The following is a 21,149-nucleotide window of genomic DNA, read 5'->3' as shown; positions in this document are numbered from 1 at the left end:
GCTCGCTCCCCCTCGGCTCCGCTCTCGGAGACCCCCGGCCCCTGGCCCTGCGCCGAGCCGGAGCGCCCGCTCCCAGACTGCGGCTCCACGCGGGACACCGGCACCAAACAATGTGCTCTGATTTTGGGTTTTAGTTTCCTTGAAATTTTTTGTCCTTTGCCCTGTAGAATTAGATCTCCTGAGCTCTGCCTCCTAAGTTTAAAAGCGGAAATGAACCCTTCAAAGCGCTTGGGTTCTTTGCTTGTTGAGTTTGCTTACTGAAATAAAATGCATTTATTAGTTATCCCGTCTCACCTATTTCCTCTAACACTTGAAAGACAAGGGTAGGAAAACTACCCCACAGAAGTAATGATGAGGAGGAAAACGTTAAAACCTTTCCCACCGGGGCCGGGGATTTAGCTCAGTGATTCCACCGCCTGCCTCACAAGCGCAAGGTCCCGAGTTCGATCCCCGCTACCAAAAAATAAGCAAACAAAATAAAAATCTTGTCCACCTAGATGAGCTCAATCCCGAAGAGAAAACAGAAAACAGACCCTCTCCCCCAGCCCCTTCCCCTTCACCACTTTGCACACAGGTGAGCCGCGTCCGCTCCGTGCCCTGGGGGGCGGGGTGGGGGGAGATCGAAGAGCTAAGGACTGCGGAACGCAGAAGACTCAGCCTTCCCTGGGAAAGAAGGAAACAAAACAGGAAGTCACCTTTGCTCCTGATCGCTGAAATCGGTCTCTCCTTTAAACCAGCTGTTCCTTGCTCTCCGGAAACCAAAACCAGGATTCACGACGGTAGGGGGTTCGAGGCCCAGCCCTGCTCAACAGCACTTTTACAATGTCAGCTCTAACTTTAGTTAATGGAATCTTTCTCTCTAATGTGACCTTAACAGCAGTGTGTGGCTGCAGCAATTGGGGAAGGAAGCTTTTTGTCCACTTAGAAGAAAAGCAACCCTAGGGAGTCATTTAACTAACCTTTAAACTCTGTCTGGTCTACAGCTCTGCGGTGTCACAGAAGAAAACAAAACCAAACATTAGATAAACTAACCAGATGAAAAATGACTGATCACATAAAATGTGAGAGAGAAAAAAGTCAATAATGTAATATATTTGGAGTCCTGGTCTAGTTTAAGAAGATATAATAGGAATCTGTAAAAAATGGAAAGGAAGAAGTTAAGGGATAGACTGCTAAATGTACTTTCCTGTTCCTCTTAAACTTTATGGTGCAAGAAGAAATGAGCCCTTATTTAAATTTCTGTAACTACACGAAATAAAATCTATCCCCCAACACATCAGCTATCCCCTTTGTCTAACACATCTTTTCACAACTTTTCTTTAATCCATATTTTGTCTTTATCAAAACCCAAAATTGGGCCAGGGATTTAGCTCAGTGGCTTCACTGCCTGCCTTGTAGGTGTAAGGTCCTGTGTTAGATCCCCGGTAACTAAGTCACTAAATAAATAAATGATACCACTGCCTTCAGGAAGCCTTTTTGTGTACCCTATCTGCTTCTGTTCATTTTTCTAGTTATTTCCACAGAACATCGGTCATGTTTTACAAATTGTTAGAGCCTCCCAATTTATTACTTCAAAATATTTCTTTTAAGATTCCATCTGGGTGTGCTGTGCCTTCCCAAATAGCATGTACAGTTTTTGAAAGAAAAGAATCCATCTTCTCTTTCTTCTGAAACAGTTATTTGAAAAATCGCTATACACAACTGTAATCCCAGCAGAGGCAGGAAGATCACTGTGAGTTTGAGGCCAGCCTGGGCTACATAGTGTGTTCGGGGCCAGGCTGAACTACATAGCACAGCCTTGTTTCAAAAAACCAAATTACCCTGAGTTTGATTCCCAGAATTGGGAAACTACTACTACTATCAGCAACAACAATAATAATAAATTGCTATGGATCAAATCTGGGCTCAACAGTTGCTAAGGAAGTGTACCGTGGTTCACTTGGGACAATGAACCTTCCTGGACTGAGTCATAGTCCCATGGCCCCTGGCTCCTGTGGTGATATAAAAAAAAAAGATCGTGCTAGTTATTACAACAGTACTGTATTACCAAAATTTAAATCTGACCAGTTCCCTCCAATTGCAACATCTTATTTTGTCAATAACTTAAACAATGTTAAGTAATTTAACATTTCTTCATCTGTCTAAATAAACTTTAAACTTACTCTAGGTTTGTGTTTACAAAACTACTTACATCTATCTTATAAGAGAAAGTACTGGGGCTGAGGGGTAGCTCTCTGGTATAGCACTTGTTTACCAAGCACAAGGCCCTAGATTCAATCCCCAGAACCCCCACAAGTGCTGTATTAATAATATACAATTAGTACTTGTCAATTAAAAATAAAATGGGTAAATGAGCTTACATTTCTATAAGCAAGGCTCACATGTAAATAACTATGGTCGCAGTGTGGACCTGTTAGCTTCCATCTCCGTGACAAATTACCCGAGATAATGGACTTTAAAAAGGCTCACAGTTTCATGAGTTTCAGTCCATGGTTGCTTAGCCCTGTTGCTCTGGGTGTGCGGCAACATAGAACATCATGGCAGAAGCTTGTAGCAGAGGTGGACAGCTCACCTCGTGGGAACCAGAAAGCTGAGGGCCAGGGTCCACCACCTCCCAGCAGCACAATAGCAACCAAACCTTCAAAACATGGGCCTCTGAGGGACATTCAAGATCCAGACTCTAGCAATGCTACTCCCCCATCAGAATGACAGATCACTGTGAACTAAGCAGCTGCCCTTGGTACCCAGTGAGCAAGGGAACAGCATTCACTGAGTACCTACTTATGCGAAGCACATAACTGCACAATAATTTGCAAAAGATATTAGTTCCAAAGATGAAGAAATCAAGGCTCCAAGGAATGAAGTTTCCCAAAATTCTTACAGATAGATAAGGGTCTGGTAGAAGCGAGACTAGAATTCTCGCTCTAAAGCTGCTAATGGGTAGGAAGATGCCACGAAAGGCAAACTCCAGGTTCTCTGTGTACCTGGGCCTCAGTCTGTCCCTTACCATACCCACGGTCAGGTATTGGTGCTGCCTTCCCCAAAATAGAAGGCTGTCAAGGTATGAAATCCAGTGAGGTGCTTTGGACCACAAGTGAAGGGACCTCCCTACTCATGGGTGTTACCTGAGATACTACTCTGCAGACCTAGTACTTCCCAAGAGTTACACTCTCTTGGAAAAGTATGCCCTTTCCTGTCTCCAAGCAAGTCAATGAAAGCTTCCCACTTGGTATGTGCAGCAACATCAGGGCCATGATTCTCAAACTGTAGCACACAGCAGAATCCTCCAGAGGGAAGACAAAAAGATAGGTTGCTGGGTCCTATCCAGAATTTCTGAATGGTGGGTTGGGGTAGGGTCTGAGAATTTGCCTTTCTGATGAGTTCCCAGCTGATTGTGACAATTCTATCCAAGGATAACACTTTGAGAATCACCTTTTTGAACTAGATATTTTAAAATATATTTTTACTGATACATTTTAGGTATACAATAGTTACATTCATCATTGGGGTCTTGGTACCTTTACATGACATACCTTGATTCTTATTTTTTCCCCATTCCCCTGACCTCCCTCCACCCCCTCCTTCCTTCCCTATTGAACTAGATATTAAGCTTGATTTACTCTTAGTAAACTCTTCTCATGCTATAAAGATTTTATGGTTTTTATTTCCTTTTATCTTTCTTTACAGAGACACTGGAAACAAAATTTATAATAAAGCAATCTAATAGCTAAATGATGCCCAGAGGAAGAAAGGAATAGGTCTAGATATCTCTCTCCATTATTCAAAGGCCTTATTAATAGCCCCAATAAGACTTAGCATTACAATCAGCTGGCCTTCCAATCTTAAAGTACTTTCTTAAGAGGTCACAGCACCACTCTATTCTCACTGAAACAAAAACTCCAACTTCAAAGAAGTTTCAAGAGAAGCCTTCTTATCTCAGTGGTGGAATGAACATCAACCAGTCCACCCTCAACCAGCAACTCAACCCTCTAGACCTTAATTTGAACAGAAAACACAGAGATAGAATCTTTTACTCAAAAGTTGCTCAGTGGCTGTTAACTGTCACGGTTTGATGTCCTATTTACACCATTCTCATTCTCAGTTGGAAGTGTGTGTGTGATTTTCTTTAACACATTCAAGACACAAAATGCTTATTTTTTTTTAAAAAAATCAGATAATTAAACATAGCGGTATGCAGTTTATAAGATACCTTAACATCATCTGAAATTTTCCAAGTAGACCTAAAGGATACAGGGTTCTGGAAAGAGGGGTGTGGGGCCTATTCAGAAAATTCCCACACTGTAGGCATTCCCTGTGTCGAATGTCAAGTGAATGCTCTTTCTACCATCTCACTCTAGAACAGACCTACATTTTCTTTATCTTACCATTTCTTTAGAAGCCTTATTGTAATTCTTTTTTCCCTAGTTTCTCTCCTTATGATGATAGAGGAGAAAGGAAGGTGCACACTGGCCTTCCCTTCCATCCTTCCTTCCTTCCTGCCATGCTGGGGATGGTGATGAAATCTAAGGCTTGGCCTGTGCTGGGAAAGTGCTCTACCAATGAGCTACACCCTCAGCCTCACATACAAATAATTCTGTCTTTGACTATTGGCTTCCAGCCTGAGTTATAGTGTAAACAATTGAACAAGTAACAGAACCAAGGCCAAATTAGAAAACTGCCTTAAAATGATCCCTAAATGACTAGAAATCCTGCAAAACATCCAATAAGAGACAATAATCTGACCAGTTCCCAGTCATGATTTGTTAAACTGAATCAGTCTCTTCTATAGTTATATAAAAATGCAATCACACATCTGCCAACTTGACAGCTATATTGATTACTAAATTCAGCCAATATTTTTTTTTTCTGGTATCAGGAATCAAACTTGGTTCCTTGCACATGCAAGGCAGGCAGTGGAATTGCTGAGCTAAAGCCTCAGCCAAATATTGTTTTTTAATCTGAAAATTTTGCTTCAGTTTTGAAGACTAGAAATCCTACTTGTAATGTTAGAAATGGCTATTGAAAGATTTTTTGGGTCAAAATATGATATTTCAAAATAAATTAGCCAGGGTAAAGGACCGGAGTCTTAGTATGGATCCTTCTACTGCTAATTGAACTTTCCTAGCAAGAGACTTGGTGCCTCTAAATCCGCAGTCCACTAATTAGTCCCAACTGGGAATCTTGCTTTGCTAGCCTTTTTGCTAACCCAAGAACATTGAACATTCTGTGCAGTTTCCAGCCCAGAGCCTTTCTAATTGAGGTGATTTATTATATATCAAGCCCTAAATTTTACATTTAATCATCACAGTAAACATGTTACATAACATCATGATTATCACCATTTTATGAATGAGGAGTCTAGGTCACAGATTAAGTCATTTTTCCAAGATCCCATGACTGAATAAGAGATTATGTCAGGATTCAAACCCAGATAACCTAGGCATGTGCATGAATCTTATTCCTCCAACTGTGACGAAAGTCCTGTGTGGAACAGTCTGTATGCTGTAATACAGACACCTACTACCTTTCCTGCCAACCCCTCAGAGATCTTTTCTTTAAATAATAGCTGTGTCGCAATAGAGTTTGCATACCATGAAGTCCACTCTTTTAAAGTATGAAAGTCAGTGGAGCTTTGCTTATTCACATATTTATGGAACCATCACCACAGTCAATTTCAGGACATTTTCATCACCCTGAAAAAAAGCCCAGGGCAGTAGCTCGCCATTTCCCGGTCACCTCCAGGCCTAGACAACTGCTGTTTTCTACCTATTAGTTATGCTTGTTCTGAACATCGATACTCCTATTAAAGTCAATAGACTCATACAATCTGTGGTTTTTGTCACCAGCTTGACTTTACACACTATTTTAGGTTCATCTAATATTTGTAGTACATCTTGATACTTCTTTCCATTTTATTGCTTAGTTATAGTCCGCTGAAGGATTATACCTTGCTTATCTATGTATTACTTGTTATATTTTGGTTGTTCTACATTTTTTACTGTTATGAATAATGCTGCTGTAAAGAGTCATAAGTTTTTGTATGGGTATATATTTTCATTTCTCATGGGTCTATACCTAGGAATAGAATTGCTGGATCATTGGCAACTGTTCCTAGAAATTGCCAAACTGTTTTCAAAGTGGCTGCACCATTTTCAACCCTAACAGGAGTATATACATTTCTAATTTCTCCACATGCTCACCAGCACTTATATCCACAACATTTATTATAGTTATTTCTACTACAACCATCCAACGGATGTGAAATAGCAGCTCATTGTGATTTTGATTTGCTTCAATAACTGAAAATGCTGAGCATTTTTGAGTGCTTTTTGGCTGAATAACTTCTTTGGTAAGACCATTTGCCACTTTTTAATTGGATTATTTTGAGTGCAACAAATTATTCCTGTATCCTAGAAAAATGTACCATATCAGATATAATATTTGTAAATATATCTTCTGATTCTGTTGTCTTTTCACTTTTTTAATGATATCTGTTGAAGTATTCATATTTTTAATGTTGGTGAAACCCAGTTTACCAATTTTATTCATTTCTTTGTGCTTTTAATGTCATGTCTATGAAATCTTTGAGTAACCCAAAGAAACAAGGATTTATCCTACTTTTTTTCCAAGAATTACATATCTTCAGCTCTTGAAGGTAAGCCTATAGACAGTTTGAGTAGGCTTTTAGGTGTGGTGTGGGAGGAGGTTCAACTGCATTCTCCTGAGTGCAGGTAACTAATTGTCTTATCTAACTGTCTCAGTCCTATTTGCTAAAAGATTGTTTCTACTCCATTGACTTCCTAGCATGTATTTTATTTTATTTTGTCATTGCACTTTTGGTGCTGAGGATTGAATTCAGGATCTGGTGTATGATAAAAATATCTTCCACCTCTGGAGGATATACATATTCCCTAGATATCTCAATTTTTACATCTCATGACGACTATCTTAAGGAATTTGTCTTGTAAAGCCTGCCTTCTTTGAGCAAAGGCTCACACGTGGAAAAGCAAGACAAATTTCTTTCGGAGAGGAGGAGGAATAAAATCTGATGGCTTCAACAAATATTGTTATCCTGCAAAAGATAATTCATCTATTCATTCACTGGACACTTGCTGCTCCCCTTTTAGGTACCACACAATTTGGGGCTGTGGAGATAACACAAGAAGCAAAGCAGGATCTGGACCATCACAAAACATAAATTCCAGTGTTTTCACTACATGTGAAAAAATGATATAACGGTTGGCCCTGTAACTTAACTCAGTTCTTACATTACAGCAAGAAGATTTACACTAGATCAGAAGAATGTTCTAGTACACTGGACCCTTGACTTATGAACTCAATTCATTCATGAGGACTGGTTGTAACTCAAGTTGGTCAATGAAGGCTCAGGCTCCTCTGCACAGCCTTCAAAGTCTCTCTCCTGTTACAGGCAGATTTCAATGTCCTTTGAGAGACATTGGCCCAGGATTTCTCGGTTAATCTCACACAGGAAAAGAGGTTGTAATATTCTTTCTAGAACTCTTTAACGGTTAAATCTGTATCTGAGACTATTTGGAAGCATAAGAGGCCAGCATTCTGGTCATAACTCAAGACTTTCTTTGTAAGTTAAAACTAAAATTCCAGTCATAACCCAAGTTGTTCGTATGTCAGGCCGGGCATAAGTCAAGGATCTACTGTATATTGCTTGGTAAAACTCAGAGCTGGGTTTAAATTTTTTTTTTTTTTTTTTTTTTTTTTGATATATAAACAAAGGGAACAACTTCCTTTTCAAAGAACTTAGATGACACTGTCCCATACACCATATCCACAAGCCATGAATATGTTTTCTTCAGAAAAGCTCTAAACACAGCAAGAAAACTGAGCAGCTTGAAAGATGGTCTTGAAAACTCTGGCAGGTGGAAAATGACTGACTTGGCCTTGCTAATTGTATGACCTGCTTTTGAAAAACTGCTTACATTTCACTGACATATTTCAATGTTGGTCCATATTTAGTTGCTTTTCACCTAGAAAGAGCCTAAATGTGTACATTTGAAATAATTATTTGTGCTGTAGGTGACCATATTTGATATTTTATTTCACTAAATTATAGGTCCACAGTATCATTTTATTTTTGTTTCTTCTCCCACATTGACCTTGGACATGCTTTCTGCAGAAAACTGCATTTCTTCTTCTACATCTAAAAAATTTTAACTAGAAGCACCCATAAGACCACAATTGCTAGGTTTGTGTGGTCCTCGGGGAACTCTCTCTCACTTGGTGCCACATCAACAATCCAATGAGTACATTTTAGTGATAAAAATATCACTTATGGTAGAAAGTTAGGTGGGGAGCTTTGCAGTGCTTTACATCAGCTATGCATCTTGTTTTTAAGCCTGTTTTTCTCTGAAGGATGTGGTCAAGCCAACAATGGGCTATGATTTTCCCTAGAATATTTGAAAAGAACCAAACAGAAATCCACAAATTCTACCACTCAATTCATAGTAAGACTATGCCAAAGGCAGTGAAATAACTACACAGAAAAAAACTTTGAACACATTTAGAAAGGAAATTACCTAAATAACCAATAGTTTTATTTCCTTCTACCTCATGATCAATACAAGATATGATCTTAAAATATAGTGAATGTCTAAACATTTTTTTCTTTTTATTGAGTTTATTGGTACAATCTAGGTATACAATACAATTACATTCATCATTGAGATTCTGTACCTTTACATAATAGGTCTTGATTCTCATTTTTTCCCCCTTGTCCCTGCCCTCCCTTCACCCCCCTCCTCTCCTCCCCATTTACAAACACTTTATTTCCATTTTTTCAGTTTCTCATATTTTTTTCCTCTCCCTTATTACCTTTCCCCCACCCTTCCCACTTTCCCTACACCTTTAGCCCTTTATTTCCTATTTCACATTATTAATTATCTCATTAGGATCCTGTGTACTATTATAGTTTTTCACACCAAAGAAACTATTCGGTATTTCAGTTAAAGAAATCTCTGTATGAACATTAAAAATAGGGAATCCTTAAATAAAACTAAAAAGGAAAGTAAAAGAGAAAAGGCAATGATGTAGGATTTAAATAATCCTTTATTCTGGAGATGAAAATGGTCCCTGAACATATTTAAATTGCTTCTCGCTCTTATAGTCTTATCTTATTCTTTTCCTCATTATTTAGAGAATACTTTATTAGTTTCTGTAATCAAACCCATGTAGATATGACCTTACATATTTAGTACGACGTGTTACCCCTGTACACATGGAAAAAAAATAAAAATAAAAATAAATTAACATTTCTAGACCAATATGGTTGTCCACTTCTGTACAATGCCAACTCAACACAGTAAATTGGGATGACTTTTTCCAAAGTTGGCAGCACCGTTAAAGTTTCCCAAAATTCAATTTACATATGTATGTATATATATATATATATATAAAGACTAATAATAGTATGTTATGCATCGATAGCAGCAACAGCTTTTCCAGGTTCTGCAGTCATCTGAACAAAATTATAGACATTCAGCACATTCCAAAAAAAAAAAAAAAAACAAAGAAAAGAATAATATCCAGACAACAGCAAAGTTCTGTTGCTGTTGTGGTACCTGGCACCATTTTTTCTATTAGCCTCTTAATCATCATCTGGAAAGAGAACATTCTAGAGTAATATCATTAAATGTAGCTCTGATAAAGCACGGTCCCTACTATGTATCATAAAGCAGGTACTAGATATTTTACATTCATAGAGGTATGATACAGTACTGTCCTACATCAATAATACTAGATTCAGTTTTGGTTTGAAATTTACTTTGTCTGCAAATAAGATTGCTACCCCTGTTTTTTTCTGGGCTCCTGTCACATGGAGAATTGTTTTCTATCTTTTCACTTTCAGTCTATGGGCTTCTTTTTGCCCTAGGTGTGTTTCTTGTATACAACATATTGTTGGATTTTGCTTCTTATTCCATTTTGCCAGTCTATTTCTCTTGATTGGTGAGTTGAGGCCATTGACATTGCTGGTTATAACTGATATGTACTGACTTGTTATTGACATGTTATTGGCCTTTTGTTGACTCTTTTTACTTTTTCACCTTCTCCTTTTAATTTCTTGCCTTGCCTATTTGATTTGCTCTGTTGGGCCTCATGGTGTTGTTGCCTTCATTGTCTTTTTCTAGGATCTTGTTTAGAATTCCTTGTAGTGCTGGTTTGGTATTCATGTAGTTTCTCAGGTGTTCTTTGTCCTGGAAGTGTCTTATTTCCCCATCCATTTTGAAAGAGAGTTTTGCTGGATACATCAGTCTAGGTTGGAGGTTGTTCTCTTTTAGTACTTTAAATATCTCATTCCTGGCTCTCCTTGCCCCAAGGGTTTGTGTTGAAAAGTCTGCTGTGATTCTGATGGGCTTTCTTCCTTTGTATGTGATTTGTTTCTTTTCTCTTACTGCTTGTAGTATTTTGTTCTTCTGTTGCGTTTCGGGGATCTTGATTATTATATGTCTAGGTAGATTTTTTTTTTATTGTAACTAGTTGGGGTCCTATATGCCTCAGTTATCTGAATGTCAAATTCTTCCCCTGTTTGGGAAGTTTTCTGTCATTAATTCTGCGAACAGCTTGTTAAAATCATTTGTATTTTCTCCTGCTACTTCATGGAATCCTATCAGTCTTATGCTATTCTTCTTTGCATCATCTAGGAGTTGTTGGATCGATTTCTCATGATCTCTTACTGTTTTTAAGAGACCTCTCTTTTCATGGTCACTGACTGCAATCTTATCTTCTATATCTGAGAGCCTATCTTCGCATTCTTTTATTCTGTTGCGTACACTTTCAATAGAGTGTTTAATCTCCTGGATATCTGTTTCAATCTCTTTTATGGATTCCATTTCTTTCCTGTGTTGGGCGTTTATTTTTTCCATTTCTTTCTTATGTTGGGCCTTCATGGCTTCTATCATGGTCCTGAGCTCATCTCTTTTTTTGTCAGTTTCTGCTCTAGAGTCTCGAATCACGACTTCTATTTTGCTCACTATCTCTATAGTTATCTGGGAAATTATTTCTGTTTTGAATTTTTCTAGAGCCTGATCAATCTGTTTTGTTACTTCCTGTGCTTTGAGTTCAGGGTGTCCTGGTGGTTCACTATCGGCCTTTTCATCCTCATTTGCCCTACTGTTTGCCGCTGGTAAACTGGAAGTCTGTCCTTGTGTTTTGCTTAAGTGTTTTCTCATTTTAATTTTTGTTGTCGGACTGTCCTTGGTTTAATCTCCAGATTATCACCCAAATCTTCCTGATATAGTTGTGCCCTAGCTTCTGTGTCTCTAACGACCCATAGACATTCTCATCTTTATGCCATCAGAGAAAACAGCTCATCAAATCAATGGCAATGCTTTACCCCAACTGATACAATCAGCGACACCTTAAGATCAAGCACAACTTGGACTCTGACCTCCTGTGGTAGTCACTAGTCTATCACCCTTAAATCATTTGAATTAAATTGAAATCAAGAAGCAGTAAAGAACATGTCTGCAGTGAACAAAATTTCAATATAGTGTATTTACCATTTAATGGCTCAGACACAGCGAGGATGCAAGATCCCTGATCTCAGTTAGCTGATGGCTAAACCCCATGACGCTGACTGACCTTGGGCTGCAAGGCCCATATTGAGTTCCCCAACCTTCAGAATGGTTGAACTCCACAACGTTCTATTACAGGTTTCCCACATCCTTTCTTTAAAGATGTTCAAAGTTGGGAACTTAGAAAAATACCCTTGATGACCACCTCTGTCTTTGCAGAGTAGGTCCAAAGACTGGCACAGTCAGGAGGTCTGAGAGTGCCGGGGGGGGGTTATGGGGGTTCAGGGGCACCCGCGCGGCTACCTTCCCGGCGCTTGAGCGATGGCAGCTGGGTCGGGAGCAGGCATGGTTCTCCTAAACATTTTTTAATGATTTCAGTAAAAGACATTTCCCTTAATCCTTCTCAAAATAGTCCTCTTCACTTCAAACACACTTACCATTCTTTGTGTCATTTTCAGATGTTCTGGAAATCTTCCACGAGTGTCTTTAGTTGCACTCCCTTGGCTGCCTCGATGTCCTGAATTAAAAAATTTACCTTCCATGGTCATTTGACTTAGGGAAGAACCAGAAGTCACATGGTTCACAGACAGTGAATAAGGTAGAACACATTCTAGTATTTCATGAGCCTGCCTTTCTATTGGGAGGCGATATATACTTTATTTTTTATCATAAACTCACAAAAGAGGACTTCTCTCAACTACTTCAGAAAGTAGTGAGAATGATGAGATAAATGTATTCAAATGGGGAGGATCCTTTGAGAAGATTAACAACAATGTATCTTTTATATATTTCTTCTTCTTCTTTTTGTACCAGGGATCAAACTCGGGACCTTGCGCTTGCGAAGCAGGTGGTGGAACCACTGAGCTAAATCCCCAGCCCTACTATATTTTTAAAAATTTAAACATTCACCACATATTTTGATCACACCAAGCAAGGCAGGGAAAGAAAGAGGAGGGAAATAAAAAGAGGCACAGCAAAAACAGGTGGGAAGGATGCTGGGGGTGAACTCAGGTCAGTGGAGAAAGAAAAATGTATTTTCATAGAAGTAAGGAAATGTCCACTCTTCTCATCAGGGCTAACAGCTGGAAGGAGGCTGACAGAGGAGCAACTTTTCTGGCCTCTGGGCTTCGCCCTCTCCTTTGGGTCTAAGTCTTCCCAGATGCCCCACAGAGTCCAGGGAGGGCTCAGCTTGCAGGAAAGGTCTGCAGTGGCCCAGCTCCCTAGACTTACTTCTTATTAACCCTAGGGTCAAAAACTAGCACAATCTTTTAACCATAAACCATAATAACAGAAACACTAATAAGGCTGGTGGTGGCGACGGCAAAGGTATGAGTAACGATAGCCATCATTTTGTCTGCTGTGACTTGGCTTTCAATTAGTTGCTAATTTGGATTGGCAAAAGAAATGTTTGTTTATCACCTTCTTTCAAGGTTTACAACAGTCCAGCTTTGAGCTGGGCGTGGTGGAGCATGACTGTAATCCCAGCACTCGGGAGGCTGAGGCAGGAGGATCACTGTGAGTTTGAGACCAGCCTGGGCTACATAGTGAGTTCCAGGTCAGTCTCAACTACATAGTGAGACCCTGTCTCAAAAAACAAAGAAACAAAAAAAACCCAAAAAAACAAAAACAAAAAAAACCCCCAAAACCGACCAACCAAACAAAAAACTGGCCCTGGAGACTACTGTGTATCACTAGAGTCTACTTCCTCTATCCTGTGGGAGGCAGTGGGGCCACGCAGCACCAAAGAAGACTCAATCTGCCAAAGGATGCGTGGCTCCCAAAGCCCTGTTTTCAACAATAATTATTTTTAGAAGCAGAATCATAAGGAGCATACATCACAGAACAACAGAATATAAAATACTGTTAAGGCTTGAACTTTCATGATTATTTTTCTCATATATGCCTTGAAACACACACACACTCCGACCAGTTTTCCTCTCATGTTGCCTGGTCTTTGCCCATCTATAAACAAAAATGCCCTAGAGATTAAACACTGCATAAATATAAGATGGAACAGATGGTGTGCTGAATAAATACCCCGCCGCCTCAGAAAACCCAAGACTGCAGGTGCTCTTGACAGACAGTATGTTTTTATAAGGCCAGTTGTAGTACACATTTTTATAATATGAATATCATTCAGGAAGCTGACCTGTATACAATGCCACAAAATAGTATATAAAAGGCAACATCCCCGAAGACGTCTAAACTACTGTGTGACTCCGCTTGACGTTCAACATGTGTCCCACAGGTTTGTCATCTGTTGTCGCTGATACCTGTTTACTTGCAACTCCCCACAGATACACCAGTGAATGTAGAGTCTATTCACACTGGGCTGTGCACCGAGACTCAAGCCAGAAACTTGCTTCTCAGTGGTATGAAATGGGCACAAAACAGTGATGCTTTGAGAATGAAAACTTTTATATATTTTTATTAATACTGTACTTCGTTTATTAGTTGTTTAGAAAAGTTTGTATCTGAGGAATACTTAATTGATCTCACCCAATCGAGTGTACACACACACATACACACACACACACACACACACAATTACTAAGTAATAATTCCCAAAAAAGTGGTGATTAGCACTAATGTATTTCAAAAATTTTTATTGTTTGGGAGGACTATTTATCTAATTATTGACAATGGACTGTTTTAAGTTGAACACTTCCCTCAAGGTGTCTGAAGTACCCACTACAAAAATCACAACAGAGCCTGTGGTGGGCATTTAAACTAAAAAAGGAGAACACACAAGAGGGGCAGAGAAAAAATTGAACCTGTAAGTTTAAATGTATCGCTGTATTTGAGAGTGGACAAGCTCTGGAATTACTTGCGTTACAAATGTTCCAGAGGATGCAAAACCTTCCACCCCTGTGACCGTTACACCTCATTCTCTCACCACACCACCCCTTCTCTCCTTCTCCTCTTCCTCCTCTCTCTGCTCCTCTCTCCCTCTATGTACATCCATATAATATACACATATTCTCAATTCTTTTTATGCTCTCTCCTTATTTTCAGATCGATGTTATGTCTACTTTTAAAATCTTTAAAAGACAAGAAGTTACCCATTCCTTTATATCTATAAACTAATAAAGAAATCTGATGAAGAACAAAAGGTCAGGCTGAACGTTGCTGAATTTTGACTTATCTGAATTCAGTGACATATCTGTAGCTGAAATCAGCTTATCCCATCAACAGCATACATTAAGTGCTTCACTGATGACATCTCTTTCCTCACAAATAGGACCAGAAAATAATCCACCTTGAAAACTGGATGTCAAAAATGCCAAACCCAATCAGCCTAGCCTTACCTTACTGAGCAGCCACTGGGCAAGAAAACAGTGATGGCAGTGAGGTAAGGACAGGCTGGTTGGAGTTGGCTTTTTTTTTTTTGGTACTGGGGACTGAATTCAGGATCTCATGTCCTGGCATTTTTGATCTCTAGGTTTCAAGGCTGATTATTTTCCAGCTAGGTCTTATTTTAAGGGAAACCTGGGTCTTTAGGGAGAGAGGGAAAGGAGAAAGGAGCAGGCAGTAAGACACATATAGAAAACAGTGAGGGCTGGGAATCTGTTTGTAGTAACAGGGAAAAGGAAAAGTCTCATCAGCTACTTAGCAACGCCACTTCCTTCCTTCTTTCTCCCTTTGATTAGATGGTCCTCACGTGACAAATGAATCATGGCAGGTTCAAATTAGATTCCATGCCTCCTAACAGCCCTCTGAAAGACAGGGCAGTCCACGCTTGTGAATAATGCAGTCAACTCTGGCTAAGGTCTGGCCTAGCGCAGCTTGATGAGGCTTTGCAGATGGATGAGAAGCAACATGAGCAGAAATCCAACTTCTGTTCTAGAGGAAAATACGCAGCAACAAATTTCAAATCCATTTGACTGGTGTAAGCTCATTAGAAAAGCTAGAGTTAGACTTTCCATTGCACTTTGATAATTTACCCAACTAAAATGGAAGGCTGTAATAATTTATTTATATTAAAATTTCACAGAAATCTATAAAATATTACATCTAATGCAACTTTCTTCTGGACTACCATTTTGTTTCAAGAGGTGTACAAAACCACAAATTTAGTTAATTTTGGTGTACTTAATGCTCTTAAGTGAAAGCGCACAAAGAGTTTATTTTTCCAGACAAACCTAAAATATCAAACGAGTGGACGTAAAACCTTATAGCTACCAGTGAAAGATTCGTTAGTGCCATGATTTGAAAATATTGTAGAAATCTCAACTGCTTCTTAAAGCGATGAACTTGTTGTCAAATTCAGTGTTGGTACATTTGTCTGTTCTGAAATGGACAAGTTAGAACTAAAGATTAAGGGCCGGGAATTTGGCTCAGTGGTTCTGTTGCCTGCCATGCAAGTATAAGGTCCTGAGTTCGATCCACAGTACAAAAAAAAAAAAAGAACTAAAGATTAAGACAGCAAAGAAAACAAAAATTTAGATAAATTATGCAAAATTTCGAGAACTCATTCATTTCCTTTGGGCTGTACAGACAGGATGTGAACACTGAAATCTGTGGAAACAGTAACAGGGTTCATCTGTTTTCATTAGAACAATTATAGCACTTCAGTTCTATTCCATAGTCAAACGTTTTGAAGGAAGGCTTCTAGAAGAAATCCTGACATTGTTAATAGTGAAATAAAAATGCTTTGACCAGAAACAACTTTAAACTACTTTTATCTCACCAAATGCCACACAGTCCTTTCCTATTCAGTGAAAAACAGGCTTGTTATTAGGAAAAAAATATAGAACTACGTAACTGTAGTACTAGGCTTTTCTATAAACCATTATCCTTCAGCATGAGCCACTGGACAATTTCAGCCCTGTGACTGCAGCATAAAGACCGGTTTGACCTTATCACCACTGTTTGGACATTAATTTCTCCTCCAGGGCATGCAGGTGCAGGGAATAACGAAACAACGCCCCTTCTCAGAGATTATGGAGCGAGCATTTACCAACTCTGAAGCTTCCCCACTTGGCCTCAGACTTCTACTCCCCCCCATTTATGCCCTTTGGGATTTTATTTCCTTCCTTCCTGGTATTGGGACACTCCACACTGGTGTTGTTTCTCCCTGTCTTTACAGAAGGTGCCCATTTCTGTGTAACCCTGAGCGGGTGTCTTAACCTTCCTCATCCTCATTTCCTCTTCTATAAAAGGACAGTGGTAAGGACAGGTGACCCCGAAGGGTTGTTGCAAAGAGTAAATAAGTTAATATACGTAAACACCTAGAATAGTACCAAATACATAGCAAACCCTAATAGCATTGGCTATTATTATTATTAATATCATTTGCACTTGAAAGCATCTCTTCACAGCCTAAAGAAAAATTCTGCATTTCTCTGTCACGTGGGCACTTTCTTTTTGGTACCGGGGATCGAACTCAGGCCCTTGAGCTTGTGAGGCAGGAGGCAGAACCACTGAGCCAAGTCCCTGGCCCATGGGGGCTTTGTATAAAATAGGTTTCATGGTACCCAGTGTCGAGGCCTCTGCTCTACCAAGACAACCTCAGCATTTCCTCCATGTTACTTATACTTTCTCATCAAAGAAAACAGACTATTAATAATAGCCCACATTCCCGTCTTAGAGCTTCTTACCTCTGCTTGAAATCCAGGGAACTGACTATAGGGTTTTGTTTCCACATAACAGTATTTCTGGTTGCTGTCAGTGAGGCAATTTCTGGTTTTCGATGACACAGCTCGCCTGGCAGTGCCCTTCTTTACCAAAGAGGCCATCGCCATTGTTTCTATAGACAGTGAGTATGTAGAGCAATTTGCATAGCTGTTTGAAATTCTTACTGCAGACTTTTTGCTGCTGGTACTCTGGACTAGGAGGGGTAGGCAGATCTGTGGTCTATGCCAGTCTAAGTGGAGGTCTGGTGTTGCTTACCCTCCTTGGTAGGAGACTCCAAGAAGCTGACTCAACACAGCCCTTTTGGTCCCAGGGCACTTCAGTCATGTTATTTTGCTGGATGGAGAGAATTTTGCAATTGTTTCCAAACATGGTAAACAGAGGTAAAGTGATCTGCCTCTATGAAAATAAACTTCTATTTATTGTACAAATTCCTATAAAGTGCTTGTTCAGTAACAGAATACTTGATTCTCCTTTTATACCGAGTATTGAATAAAACCTTAGTAGGTCCTGGAATCGCCCATCCAACACACTTCCTTCCTTTCTTCTTCCCTGTCTTTTCTCCCTCCCTCTCATTTCTTTCATCTTCTCTCTTTTATTGATCATCTTCACAAGTGCTGTTTGCTATTCTACTTTTTTTTTTTTTAACCAAACACAACACTAATAACTTGCTTCTCACTTGGCCACGTCTAAGAGAATAGTTGTTCTTAATTCTGGTATAAATAACTCAGCTGATGAATTTTGCCAGCATAGGATGTAGAGCTGTGCTTTCCACTTTGTAGAGATGCAGCTCACCAACAATAGTGATAGGTCATTAAGTTTATAAATACCTTTCATTTTCTTTCTTTCTTCCAAGGAAAGTGAAATACAGGAGCATTTCAATTAGGCAACATCAGAAGAAGTAGAACAGATGTTGAATTCGTGCATTTTACAGACAGTGAAGTTTGATCTTTGAGTTGTAAGAATTCCATAAAATATCTTCTTTCACATACTTTCCACACTATATTATATTCAAGGCTGGTAGGATAACTACAAGATTATTAAAAATGCCAAATGTATCCAAAGCTACAGACAGGACTCAGCTAGACACAGAAGGAAGAAACAAGCACCACCTCCCCAACGCCCCCGGCTTCTAACACACATACAGACCCTGCTGCAGGGCAGACACTGCACACCTGTTGGCGTGCCCTCCCACAACCTGTTCCCATGGTGGTCTCCTCAGTAGTTGGATTGCTATGAGCTGCACCTCAGTGAGCATTCTCATAATACCCTTTGTCCAGCTGGGGCAGAGGGCTCGTCTTGCTCCATCTATTCTATACATCTCTATATTGTTCCATCTATTTGGTCAATAGTCTTTTGTCAAACAATATCTCACATATAGGTTACTAGAACAACCTAAAAGTACAAACGCATAAGGAAAACAATTTGCCCAACAAAGCACATGTAATTGTCCCAGTAGTGGCAATTATTTCAGCTTCCCAGGACAAAATTCAAGTGACCCTGACATGGCATACATACACGTGCCATCAGTCTTAGTTATGTTCTCATGGTTGGGACAAAATACCTGACACCTACAAGTTAAAAGAGGAAAGATTTATCTGAGCTCACAATTTGCACAGGTTTCCGTCCATAGTCAGCAGGTTGCAAGGCAGGGTTGAATGGCAGAGGGGCATGACAGGGTAGAAACAGTCCATGGCAGAGCAGACAGGAAGCAGCAAGCAGCAGCAGCCCACCTCTCTCTTTCCCTTTTATTTCATCCGGCTATAAGCCTACTGATTGGGACTACATGCACCCAGAATGGGCCTTTCCGCTTGAGTAACTCCATTTAGTCACACCCAGAAGTATGCCAAAGAAAGCAGTAGAGTCCAGTATCTTGCCCATAATCCATTCACACCCAAGAGCCTTACCTGGGAGCACATAAGGCTTTGGGGGATATTTTATATGTAAAACTTAATAACACCGTCATAAGTACAATTCCTTGTTGGTTCTTCTCCACTGTCTCTTCTTGGCATTGTACCTAATCTTATTACCAATTTTCATCTGAGTCAGACAGTCCCTTTTTGTTTCTTGGCCAGAAATCATATGATCCCAAAAAGCCTTGTAAGACATAATAAAGACTCTACCACACACAACATAATGGTTGGAAAAGGAAGAGAGTCAGTATTGCATCAATTTACATGCAAGTCTCTGTGTCAGAATACAATGTATTAGATATAACCCTGTCACCAAGAAGTATCTACTCTTGTAACCAAGGTAAGAAACAACTACTTGGGCAATGAGCAAAGTGGGTGCTTAAATAGGATATGAGATGAAACCTGATTTGAGTCCAGGATATATCTGCAACGAACCTTATTAGATTCATTATGTGAATCTGAAATACGTAAGCAGTGGGCAACATGATGCTTTATCTTAAAAGATGGCACCAGGATTCTTAGAAAGGAAACTATTTCTGGCTATGAATGCATTTCCTAAACATCTCAGATGGAAGCCAGAGTTACAGGTCTGCAGCTGTCAAAAAGCAAACAGGAATTGAGATGGCAAAACAAAGAGAAGAGATAAAGGAGAGAAAGGAGGACCAAGCTACACGGTGACAGGCAGAGAACAATGAGAAGAGTGATAATAAGAGTAAGAGAAAAAGTAATGGTCAACCATGCCATGCCAGGCATTATTCTAAATCATTTTTATGGTTCACCTAACTTAATCCTCACAACAACCTCATGAAGTGTCATTATCATTTTGTAGAAACGAAAGCCCACTGTTCAGAAATGGCTAAGGCACTTTCGATATTTAATAGGGTGGGGTAAGGGCTGGTGCACACCTATAATCTCAGCCTCTTTAGAGGCTGAGGTAAGCAAATGGCAAGTTGAAGTGCAGCCTGGGCAGTTTAGTGAGACCCTATCTCAAAAACTCATTAAAAAATTGTAGAAGCTGGGTGTAGTAGCCCAGCACTCTGGGTGACTGAAGCAGGAGGATATCAAATTTGAGCTCAGCCTGTGCAAGTTAGCGACTCAGCAAGACCCTTTTTCAAAATAATAAAAGGAATGTAACTCAGTGGACGAAACTCAGTGTGAAAACCTTGCATTCAATCTCTGGTATGGGGGAAAAAAAAGAGAAGGGGAAAGGCACTAGATTTCTACCTAGTGGGACACTGCCTAATCTTGAAAAGGTAACATAACCCGAGGAACACCTGCTAGAATCAACATACTTAATGGAGTCCCAAATAATTGGCTATTCCGAGAACAATTTTTGTCCTGCATGACAAGTTGGGTTAAGTGCTTGAGATACATTATATTATTTAATGCTGTGAATTGTAAGTTTATCTAGCAAAGAGTTGGTAAACAGTGGCCTGGATTTGAATTAAAGGGTTTCAGAACCCTGACTCGGTTCACTATCCTAGATGCGAGGGGCTGTATTCTTTTACCACCCACAGCTGAAGAGTGGAGCTGCAGGGCAGTGCTCCTCAGATCCCTTCCTATTGTGTATGTACCTATTTACAGCAGTGAACCTTGGGAGATAAAGTAAGTCATTACAAGTAATCCTAATGGAAGCCAATTCCCTCCTTGTCCTCCACTGGCTCGGACTATGGAAACCTCCATGACCCCAAATTTAAGGAAGAAGATAAAAGAGCAAGAAAGGATTGAAACGTGTAGAAAACAGAAAACAGAGGGAGCACAGAGGAGAGGGTGAAAGAAGACAAAGCAAACAGCAAAGTGCATTGCAGGGCCAGCGGGAACCACTCAGAGGAAGCCAGCCTCTGCCCCAAACCTCCTACCCAGCATGAAGTGCTTTCTATCCCCATTGAATTTCCATATGCTATTGATTTTCTACATCAATCCAGTGCAGATTATCCTGTTCCACAGTAATTCCTGGAGTAAGTGTACCCTTAAGTATGTTGCATTGCTATTACATAGATTATACAGCAATGTCCTAGAGCTGGTTCCTCTTAGATGCAGCTAGTTTCTGAAAATG

General features: G+C 39.7%; 1 protein-coding gene across 1 annotated transcript in view; it reads right to left on the bottom strand.

Moving 5' to 3' along the window:
- The window catches only part of Frzb (frizzled related protein), a 50,270-nt gene extending 32,980 nt beyond the window's left edge, over nt 1-17,290 (bottom strand). Inside the window, exons 1-3 of the mRNA XM_019209393.2 lie at nt 17,147-17,290; nt 3,126-3,264; nt 696-801 (exon numbers count right to left, since the gene is read on the bottom strand). Coding sequence (XP_019064938.2) covers nt 696-801; nt 3,126-3,264; nt 17,147-17,290 — 389 coding nt within the window. The remainder of the gene's footprint in view (nt 1-695; nt 802-3,125; nt 3,265-17,146) is intronic.
- Nucleotides 17,291-21,149: the final 3,859 nt, after the last annotated feature.

The sequence above is a fragment of the Fukomys damarensis genome, unplaced genomic scaffold, assembly GCF_012274545.1.
Source record: "Fukomys damarensis isolate Sample0158 unplaced genomic scaffold, DMR_v1.0_HiC HiC_scaffold_26, whole genome shotgun sequence".
Classification (NCBI taxonomy): Eukaryota; Metazoa; Chordata; class Mammalia; order Rodentia; family Bathyergidae; genus Fukomys; species Fukomys damarensis.
The sequence above is the reverse complement of the archived record's forward strand: the minus strand, read 5'-3'. Positions and strand labels throughout refer to the sequence as shown.